The sequence below is a fragment of the Harpia harpyja genome, chromosome 1 (genome assembly GCF_026419915.1).
Source record: "Harpia harpyja isolate bHarHar1 chromosome 1, bHarHar1 primary haplotype, whole genome shotgun sequence".
In the NCBI taxonomy this organism is placed as follows: Eukaryota; Metazoa; Chordata; class Aves; order Accipitriformes; family Accipitridae; genus Harpia; species Harpia harpyja.
The window spans coordinates 60,413,282-60,424,371 of NC_068940.1; the positions used below are offsets into that span (position 1 = coordinate 60,413,282).

General features: G+C 44.9%; 1 long non-coding RNA gene and 1 gene segment (V, D, J or C); one reads left to right on the forward strand and one right to left on the reverse strand.

Moving 5' to 3' along the window:
* Positions 1-7,375: 7,375 nt before the first annotated feature.
* Positions 7,376-10,916, reverse strand: LOC128145818 (uncharacterized). Of its 2 annotated transcripts, none has more exons than XR_008236603.1 (4): positions 10,788-10,916; positions 10,495-10,639; positions 8,848-8,958; positions 7,376-8,583 (listed from the first exon to the last, which is right to left on the reverse strand). It is a non-coding gene; the product is annotated as an uncharacterized LOC128145818 (long non-coding RNA). The 2 variants fall into 2 exon arrangements; XR_008236602.1 differs by having other exon boundaries at positions 8,848-9,209.
* LOC128145801 (probable non-functional T cell receptor gamma variable 10) lies at positions 9,352-10,501 on the forward strand. The segment is given in 2 exon segments: positions 9,352-9,630; positions 9,735-10,501. Coding segments are annotated over 2 exon segments (360 nt in total).
* Positions 10,917-11,090: the final 174 nt, after the last annotated feature.

Genomic DNA, 11,090 nt, shown 5'->3' on the forward strand with positions numbered 1-11,090 from the left:
CACTAGTACCAAGCCCTGGGCAATGGGCCACCACTTTACCTCTCCTCAAACCCAGGTCCTATTCAGGACACCAGTGTCCCTCCTGTGAAGGTCACAGCCTATTTCCCACCCAGAGACAATCTGCACACTGAGAATATGTAGAGTGGGAAGCTGTTGAAATGCAAGGCTGGCTCCAATCCAATTGCAATTCTGTAGTATAAATATGTTTCTACCTACAACACAGGAGGTTCCTGTTAGCTCCAGAGGCTTCTGGCTCCCCTTAAGGTTATCAGGCTCCTAAATGTGGCCTGACATCAGTTCTCTTTGCTCTGCATCAGCCCTGGGAACATTGGTAGACAACAGGCAGCGAGTTTTATCAGCACAGGAGAAGATGTTCTGATGAAGTTACTTGGTTTCCAGGGTTAAATGCTCTTGGCAGAGCTTGACAGGTTTAGTGTTTGTGACACAGTACCATTTTTTGACAGATTTCAAACTGTTCCTAGTAAAGAAAGGAAGGGGAATGAGTTTGAAGTTTTAATATAATTACATTTGCATCATGAATGAGCAGATGAACAACATCTGTTTTACATAACATTACTTCTGCTAGTCAAAGATTTTACTCTTACAGAAATGCCCTTCTTTTGAGCAAACCCTCATGCCCTGTGGAAGTACTGAATGGTTTATTTGTGTGGTCAGTTGCTTTGAGTCCATCACCAGATGGCCGCCAAATGCAATCACTCTGGAGGTAGATTCAGGGGGTAACACGTTAGGGAATGTTGTGGTAGTTTTTCATTAACACAACAGGTTTCTAAATTGATTATTTCCTTTCACGCAGTCTGAATGCTTGAAGGCTGCAGAGGTTTGTGCTCACTTTGAAGAGAGCAGATTTAAATATCTTTGCTTTCAGCGCTGATGGAGAAGCTGGCAGTGATGTTATAGTTCCGATTGCGCATGGCTATTAATGAGCCCAGATTAACGTGGGATGCCACCGTCTTTCCTTCTGATTATGAATGTGACTGGAAATAAGTGCATAAGCTTTTGGTACACTCTTTTGCATGCTTCAAGGTGTAATGGTATTTTTCCTACATCAAAGTGAGTAGCACGTGCACTCATCAGACATTTTGCTTTAGTCCTGAAAATGTCCAAACTTTCCTCTCCTAAACATTTTTTCCAATCAATGAAAATAATGTTTCCTTTATGTTTAATCTGACCCTTTCTCATTTGCCTACTAGACACAATCTGATTACCAATACTCCAGGCAGGAACCAGGCTGCTTTTCGTCTCTGAACAAAACTCAGGACTACTCTCTTAATCAGGATCCCCCATGTAGTAAAATGAACATTTAGCAGGAAATTAATTCAGTTATTGTGATTGCTGTCATGTTTATATCTGGTTTGTGATTGACCCGTTGCTGTGTTAGGTGCTTCAGAAGAATGCTCTGTGAAACCATCTCTACCCCTGGGGAGTTATGCTCTCAGTCAATGAGCAAAACAGACAAAGACTAGGGAAAGGGTGAAGAGTTACTCTTGGTTTTTTTCCAGTCAGGCACTTCAGCACAGAAAGGTTTCTGGCTGGGTATCACCAAGCATTTATGTGCCCAGCTGAGCTCGCTGCAGGGATGGGTATTCTCCACCACTGCAAGCCCGAGCTTTTGCAGCTGGCCTGAGACAAGGGAGAGGGGGGCTGAGGTCAGGCCCCGGCAGTGCCCTTTTACCAAGCTGCTCACCAACATGCCGGTGCCAGCAGAGACGAAGCGGCCAGAACGTGAAGCCATTCCTCAGGAGGAAGGAGATGTCTGGAGAACCATCCCTACACAATGCATGCAATGGTGAGACCACAGTTACACAGTGTGTGTGACCCCCTCGACCACTATTTTTTTACAGAAAACTAGGCCTGCACAGCAAAACACCACCAACGTCTTCACTGGTTGATGTCCCAGACACTGGATGGTGCAGGAGTTTTATTGGGGTGAGGGGAAGCCTAACCTACTTATTGTGCCGCGCTTTATACGGCAAGGTGGGAGGAATATTAGCTACCAGGAGCTGTGTGCTCCCTCCCCATGATGAGAGGCAGGGCAGTATGCACAGGAAGAGGTGAAATGGTATTGTGGAAAAAGAGATGATCTTGGGCACAAAACATTTCTTACAGGGTAGAAGGACATTGTTCCTATTTTTATTTATGTTCTCCTAATCAAGTCCTGCTGCGCTGAACGTCTTACCGTTGTTATGTTGTCCCACTCAATTTCAGACTGACCTGCAAGTGTTTTAAGTATGTTAGAAAATGCCCAGGCTAGCTGTCTGTATGTCTGAGCACTCACAAGCTCAGGCAGCACAAGCAGCAAGGGCTGGAGGAAAGGGAGGAGGATGGTGCTTGTACAAAGGTGATTGTAGAGCTGCCTTTGGCTTGGGGCTGGGTGCCAGGAAAGCAGAGCACATCTCTGCCCAATGAGACCCACGTGGGTGCTCCCCAGCTCTCAAAAACCTGTCCCTTGGCCAGTTGTCTGTGATTATCCAGGAGAGTAATGAGGGGGCTTGGTATTAGCTGTACACTGGCACAGAGGGGCAGAACAGAGAAAGATGCTGGTGCCTGCTGGGCAGGACAACAGTGCAGTGACCTGGTCTGGTTAGAGGCTTGCAGGCACAGGCAGCACTTGCCAATGGCGTCACCAAGTTTTCACATCAACACCCCCCGTCTCTGCCTCTTTTTTAACAGGAAATTAAGCCAACACTGTAAAAAACCATCACTTGTCCCTTCACCAATTCATTTGCTTTTTTTGAGGGGGCAAGGTATCAGTATATATATTTTTTAATTTTTTTGTCTCATTAGGGTTGAACTATCCCAGCATGTCTGAACTTTCTTTTCTGAGGAGCTGTGGCAGAACTAGAAAAAATTATGGGCCCCTTGAAAACCATCCAAGTTAGTCTCTTGCCTTGGAAGGAATTTGTATGTATTACTTATTCTTAATGGTGTCAGAATATATTTCTTCTCAGTTTTACATCACACTTCCATTTTTCCCCCAGCCTAATTGTGTGGTTTGGTATCAGCAATATCCTATTAACCAAGTCCCAAGCTCAAATGACACTTGGCAGATAACTTGTGGACAAATAGCTTGATTCCCCTGTGTGATGGCTGAGAAACATGTGCAATACAACCTGCGCTGGAGATAAGGTTTTCCATTTCTCCCCCTCCTCACACTGTGCAGCAGTACGTGCCTTTGCCAGCAGAAGCAGGGAGTACGCCTCAGTCCCTCTTCCTCACGGATGGGGTGCCTGTGGTTTGAGAATACCCCCATGACCCCAGGGATGAGGATTTCTTGCTGCAGCCTCATTGCTGCTGCATCCTCCCTTCTCTCCCTCCAGGTGTGCTCTGGGCCCTCCACCTGGACCAGGTGCCAGTCTCCATCACAGCCCAGCCATTTCCAGAGGACACTGTCAAATTTACCTGCAAAGTAACTGGAGGGTCATGGTTCACCTACATCCACTGGTACCAAATGTCACCTGGGACCCGCTCCCCACCCAAAGAGGCTGGTCTGTATCACCCTTTCTGGGTCTGACGTTAATTGGGACACAGGTTTCCCCCAAAAGAAATATCTGGTCTACACACACACACAGACACCTGCATGCTGCTGGTGCACGAGCTGGACAACCAAGTCAGCAGGTAGTACCGCTGCCCGCGTGGGACTGCACCCACAGCCGTTCCCTTAACCTTCGGCCATTTACTACAGCAGTGATGTGTTTGCAGAGGAAAGATCCCCACAATGCTGTGAACTTTTTGTGTAGAGACATTCCAGCCTATTTGTCTAGACATGGGAGAACAGCCAGCACAAAGGCCAGGAAGTGCTTGATAGGGGACTAGGGGCATCCAAGAGGGAGAGAACGAGGAAGGGAGAAGTGCTATCGTAAATGACTAGGGAACAGGAGGGCATTTTGGATGAAACTGCCGAGTTTGCAGGTCCCGTGGCAGTTTTCAAGTTTTACCCCAGGTAAGGAACTTTACGGATGCAAAATCCAGAGGGCTGAAGAAGCAAAATGCTTTCCAGATGTAAATAGGGAAGGGCACAGTAAATGCTGGTGAATCCTTATGGGAGAAAACCACCTCCATCTTAGACTCCTTTTCAAACTATCTTCAGCTGAAGATCTGGGCAGGAGGGACTGCATAGTGCCTGTGATTTCCAAGGGGCTATCCTAGGAGCCATGTAGCACTGTCTGTTGCAGATCCCTCTTGCTACCCCAGGGCAATTCAATAAAAGTGCAGTCTTTGGGAGAGTCAATGAGCAGTATCCTACTTTGCACGATGCTGAGCATCTTGTCCTTCCTTCCTAGGTTGTTGACTCTTCCTTCCTGGGCTGTTGAGTGATGTGAGGTATGCCACACAGCTGATAAGCAGCTGGGAGGTGCTGCTAAGCTACAGTTTATTTATCAGATAAAAGTCAAGCACAAACAAGAGCTATTTACAGAAATATGGTACTTAATGATACAGTCTCAGCAGTGTTTATGAAGTTGTTTCAAAGGTTTCTAGGACTAGAAGTGAAATTTTAAGACACCTGTCAGATCCTGCAGTCCATCTTGTTCTCCACGTAGGATTATTTCTTATATTGTTTCTATGGAAATCTAGTTTTAGCAGTCCCCAAAATGGAGCTGCCATCATCTCCAAGGGGAAGTGATGGGCTGTAGCCTGGCTTACCTCAAGATCAGGACACTGTCTTGATTGACAGCCTGAATTTGCTGTACTAGCAAGGGCTACTAACACTGAGTTCACTTACTCTTCTAGGTCACAGAAGAAAAGGTTTACCATTTTTTCCTGCAACAACTAAAGAATGCAAAGCACTTCGGGAGATTCACAAGAAAGGGGTCCTTTTCTGAAAACTATTTTTAACTAACACTAATAAGAAACAGAGAAAGCCAGTGCTTCTGAAGTTGCTCGGGGCTATATAGATTTAGGTTTTTCTGAACAAAGCATTTGGTACTTTATTGCATATTATTTTTATAAAGCAAAGATTTAAGGGAAAAAAAAATCATTGAGTCAGAGGGTGAATATTTTTCAGACGCTGAATTGCGAAGAACTCCATTCCCATGTTTATCCTGTGTTTGTCTACACCTTCCAGCAAGCACCGAAGGGTGGACCAGGATCTATATTTGAGCAGTCGATCTTCCTTTTCCAGGCTGTGTTGCCTCTTACACCTCATATGTGAGTGGGCAAGGTAAGAAACTTCTGACATGTATGTCTCCAGGCTCAGTGATGTGCAAGTCCTGGGCCAGTGCAGCACTGCTGTTGATCTTGCAGCTTTTTGCAGTTTTACAAAATAAACTCACGTAATATTTTTTTTTTAGCCCACTCAGAAAGCCACAAACGTCGTTTCCAATTGCAACAGGCCTTCACTTCTGACTATTTTACCATTAAGACAGGAAACCAACAAAATGCTGTTTAAAGATCTAACAGCTATGAATGGCAAGTGCTACACCATGAAATGATAAAGAGTTGCTTTGATGTTAAAGTTGCACTTCTAGAAGGTACTTTTCCCACACTTTGTATTGGTAATGGGATTTTCACTGTTGGTGGGAGCTAGAGCCCCTTCTTGTGACTCCCTCTTGACGTATGGTCAGTGTGAGTGCTCAGCACTTTGCAAGGTGGACCGTTCAGCCAAAGCCCAGCAGAAAGGAGAGGAAGAGCCCCTTACTTTGGTAGGATTTGTACAGGAAACAGCCACAGCGCTCTCCCATGCTCCGCTCAGCTCCTGCTAGAGTGGAAATGACTGGCTTTCCCTGCACCTTGGGTGGTTTACGCTCCCAGGAAAGGGCTGGGTTGACTCTGCTGAAGTCAGGAGTACCTTGAGTATTGACCTGAATGGCAGCAGATACAAGTAACGAGAGGAAGAAGAGAAAGGTAGAAAGGAAGCAAAGCCACAGTCAAAGCACCGGGGAAGGAAGGCACCTGCATTCAGGTGTTTCCAATGCAGTGGGGAGCAACAGGATAGGGCGACTGAGGTGTGGAGTGGACTCTTTCCTTACTCGAGATGGCCCTGGTGTTCCAGATAGGCCTAAAGTGTCCTAAAATTTGAATAATGCTTTCATGCACCTCTTTACAGTTCCTTCCTTGCAAGGCGCACCTCCTCGTCTTGTCTGCCTTGGTGAAATAGCTGACCTGAAATTTCATGTCTTCTCAACAAGTTGTAAGTTTTGAGCAAAGGAAGAAGACAGCCCTGAAGGTGAATATTTTGTCAAGATAGAAGCATCTACAAAAAGACTGTTGGAAGGCAATCCTTAAGTTACCTAAATTCTTATTAATCACTCTAACTGATTACTGAGCATTTGAATGGCTTTACATTCTCTTCATAGTTGCTGTGATACACCTATCAGATGTATCGATGCAGGAAGCATGCTTAAATTGTTAACTTAAAATTTCCTAGCTGAAATCAGAACAACGACCAACATTGAATTCAGTTGCACCTGTTAGAGAGCCCTGATCACTCATATCTCAAAAAAGGCTCAAACAGGCTCATCAAAACCACATGCTGGTTCTCTACGCTGAGCTGGATTAAGCCATTCAAAGTCAGACTTGCTTGTGGACAAACTTGTACCTAATAGGTCATTTAACACTGAGCTGTATGGACCTATACAAAGCCCCTGATGACATTATGATTTTATATCATGTACGAGAGAAACCACCAGCACAGTTCTGGGTTTGCAGGAAGAAAGAGTCAAGACCTTTTTTTTGTAAAAAGTGGTTGATTTGTTGCTTTCCTTATCAGAAACTCTTTTAAACATAAGAAGCTGATAGGAGTTAGGCCAGGCTGAAAAAAAAAAAATTCTCTGTGTGTAGGTTGTCTCCAGTTATTTGAGTGTGTTTGAAATCCCACTGAGATGAGTGGAAAGACTCCCTGTGACTTTGGATGGGAAACTCCAATCAATTTGGGGGCAGAAATAGAAGTGTGTGAATTATTTCATGGTGGTGGGAAAATTGTGTCTTGTGTAAGCAACTGATTTCTACTTTAAAAACAAAGAAACATGATAGCATCAGTATCAGTAAACTGTCATTATAAAGCCTATTTTTCAGACAGTCTGGAAGAGGAAGCAGCAGAGTTGGGAGATAGCTGGGGGAGAGGGCTGTTCATCAGCAGGTTTTCAGATCTCAGTACTGAACTTTTTTTTAAATGAGATTCTGGCTTGCCTGATTAATGCCAGATGATATAAAAATACTTAGGCCCACACGCCGCATCTGGCTTGGGAAGTGTACACTATTTTGATTAGAAAATCAGATAGTAAACCTTATGAGAAGCATAGAAAGCATGTTTTAAAAATGGCTCTCTTGCAGGTTTAAGAACATAATAAGAACACAAAAATGAGCATATTACTACTGATGCCCTGCAGACATCATAGAAGTTTATACTATAAAGCATCTCCATTTAAGCTGGAGAGCTAAAGATAGATTCTAGCCTGCTAAAATTTGTAATGGTACCAAGACCATGGGAAATGGTTGAGTATGAAGACAGCTGCCCCTGACAGGCAGAGGAAAATCCCACCTTCTCAGTGAAGTGGGAACCAGCAGCTGCAGGGCCAGGTAATGGATGATGTTTGCTGGACAGGCATGCTTTTGATACATATTTATGATTTTTTAATTACTGGAACTGTCAGTAAAAGTTTGAAAATACTGGAGCTTCCTTTGCAGTACTGGGTAACTCCACACACTTGCCGTAGGAACAGGTATTTCAGGTAGAAGTTATATTACAGGATCCCATTTGATGTTCAAGGTTCAAAATGAATGGCACAAATTGTTAAAAGAAGAGCTTCAGAGGTATCGTCATGGGATGAAAAATTATCCTACACTTGGAGCCTCCAACACCTCAGTCAGTAAGAGAGTTAAGGAATGAAGCTGATCTCTGTCTAGTACCATATCTGGGGGATAAATCTCAGAGAACAGGGCTCTCACTACAACAAGCAAAGATATATCTAGGCGGAAATGAAGCAAGGGGAACTCAGGCAACAAATAAGGCCTATTTTGAGTGAGGCAATGAACTGCTGAAGCATCTTGCCTATGACTGTGGTACTACAGTCTCTGCTGCTGATCACAAGGCAGTTTTCTTAAAGAAAAGCTGTAGTTGCTCACAGAGGGATTAATTTTGGGAGCTGCTGTGGGTGGTCGTATCCATTTTCAGGGTACCACCACTTGCAGAAACTTCCATATGTGGATGGAAGAGATCTCTTGTGGCCCCCAAAAAGCCTGAGTCATTTAAAGGAGGTGCCACTGGGTGACGGGAACCCGAGTCACTCGTTTCTTCTCCTTAGGTCCCTGCTCCCTCCTGCTGGGGACGGACTCTGCTCCTGGCTGGTTCAGGGAGGCAGGCTTGACATCGTGCGATGCACAAGTTGCTGCTGCAGGTGCTTCTGGCTGCATCAGCCCTTTGCTGTAGATGTGAGTCGCAGGGGCTTGGGAGACTGGGGCTGGTCACTGCTGTCACGACAGTGCTGTTTCTCTGCTTCCCCTTGTAGATGGAGCTGCACAAATCCTCAGGCAGCCAAAACCTTCCACGAGCAGAGCCATGCAAATGACTGCGTGGATCAGCTGCCATTTTTCTGGGTCAGACTTTCTGAATACCTTCATCCACTGCTACGAACACAAACCCAGAGAAGGACCAAAGCACATTCTGTACATGCAATCAGGGGTTCCTTATTTTTATGAAAAATCTTACAGAGATATTTTTTGGGCCAAAAAGGTGAGGACAGAGTCCGTCTGTACTCTGACAATAAATAAAATCACAAAGCAGCAAGAGGCTACCTATTATTGTGGCTCCTGGGGCCGCACAGCCTTAGAAGACCATCGGGCAGCTGCCAGAGGAATCTCCTCTGTGCTCCCAAGGGCTAGAAACCTCACCTGACTCCAGGGTCCTGCTTGCCAGGCTGGGCTCGCCTGCAGAAACTCATTAGGGTGACAAGTTGTGAAAAATAGCATAAAAGTGCTGCTTGCCTGCTTTAGATGACTAACCTGGAAGGAAGGGAGTTGCACTACCTGTGAGAGAACGAATCAAAGTTTAACCCTGCGTCTCTCCTTGCCAGGTGCAGCCCAGCACTCTGCCTCCAGCAGCAGGCAACAGCACGTTCCTAGAGGAGACCAAATGAACAAACACACAGCAGCAATTTCCCAGAAAGACTTCCTGATCTCAGTGATTTAGGGCAGCAATTTTGCCTGCTTTTGAGGGGCATCTCTGCTCTTCCATCCTCTGGTAGCCAGTGTACCTTAAAAATTCAGATATGAAGAACTGACTTTAAAAGCTAGCACATTGTAATCATGTTGAAGAAAAAAAAAAAAAGGTGACTCTACTCATCATCCAAACAAATTCCCTGCAGAAAAATAGAAGAAAAAAAAAATGTTTGCCTCAGTAGTGAGATCTCTTCTTACAAGGCTGTTTTTTTGGTTTTGGTTTGGTCTGGGTTTTTTGTTTGCCTTCTACTTAAGTGTTAGTCAAAGGAAATGGCTTGTGCATCATTATTTAACACATCCACAGCTGGCACAGCCTCATTGGATGGTTTTCTGCTGCTCAGATCTGCTTCACCCCCACTTGAGTCTGGCCCTGACCCTGTCCCTGTAAGGAAGCCATAAGGAGGGCAGTGACAATGTGGCTGCTGAGTGCTTTCATCCTGGCAGCTGTTTTTTCTTGTATGTGCCCTGCGCACCCCGCTGCCTGCACATCCGCCAGTGGCAAAGTGGACCCTCTCTTATCTCAGCTTCATGCCTCTAATTTTTCTCTTTCTTTCACACAGGCAGTTCTGCACAAGTCTTGCAGCAAATCCCCATATCCATCACCAAGCCAGAAAGCAAAACGGTGCTAATCAACTGTCACGTCTCCGATACTGATTTTGATAATGTTTTCATTCACTGGTACCAACAGAGGCCCAATGCAGCTCCCAAGCGCATTGCCTACGTGTCCTCCAGGTTCTTCCTCGAAAACAAGTCCGATGAGGGGAAGTTTAGTATCGAGAAGGACACTGCCAAATCTGTCTGCACCCTGACAGTGAGCAAAGTAACTCTGCAAGACTCTGCTACCTACTACTGTGCTAGGTGGGATGCACAGCAGTAGAAAGCCATAGGGGACCCACACAAAGATGTGCTCTGCTTTCTGAACCAGATCCTGAAGTGTTTGAAAACATGCAGGAACATCCCCACTCTACTTTCCCTATCAGCCCTGAATCAGACACACTGTACAGGCAGCCAGATACCAAAGACGCTGCTGAGATAGTGCAGGCTTTGCAGACACACACACTACAGCCAGCACCAGCAGAGCTGTTACTTCACTTTACCAACTAAAAGGGCGTTTTTATAGGTCTGCCTGGATTGCCTCGGGGTGGGTTTACAGGACAGCAGGGTGGGCTAGCTAAAAGAAGAAAAAACCTGTCTATTCCTACTACCCTTCAGGCTACATCTTTGGAATAAATCCCCAGTTACATCATTTGTGTGGCAGAATAGAAGGGTATAAGTGAAAATAAACTTGAAGCACCGCTCAGGACTGCAGATGTAATATACCCATTTTGTACTTCTCTGCTGGTAAAGAATCTTGTTTTAATTTCTCTTTGTTTTCCGTTTGGAGTTGATCAGACCTTCCTTTAGGTTAAAGCACAAGTCTCTTAATTGACTTCAGTGGGGCTTCTCATCAAACACTGCAGCAAACCTGCAAAACAAACAGCAACTATACAACACATATTTATATTTCTGTTTTGCAAACAGAAAGACATTAATTTAAGTTATTTCACCCCTTTTCTCTTTATGACCAAACAACTGATAGATAAAGTCACAGGACCACAAGGACCCAGTATTACCGGTCTCCAGTATGGGGTGTCCAGAGCACATTGAGCACTGGGGTAGCGGTTGCATTTCACAGAAGAGTGAAAGATCGAATTCCTGTCACAACTGTAGGACAGCAGTTACTGGATCTACATGAAAATCCCTGAAAAAAGGAAAAAATGGCTGACATAAGTAAAATAACATTACGACAACAGAGAAAGGGGAATTAGTTTTTCTTTCCAAGGGAACGAGCAGCGACCTTGCCTCTGAACAATGACTTTGAATTGCACAGAATATTTTCTATATTTTGTTTGCCCTAATGATCTTTAGTTCAAACT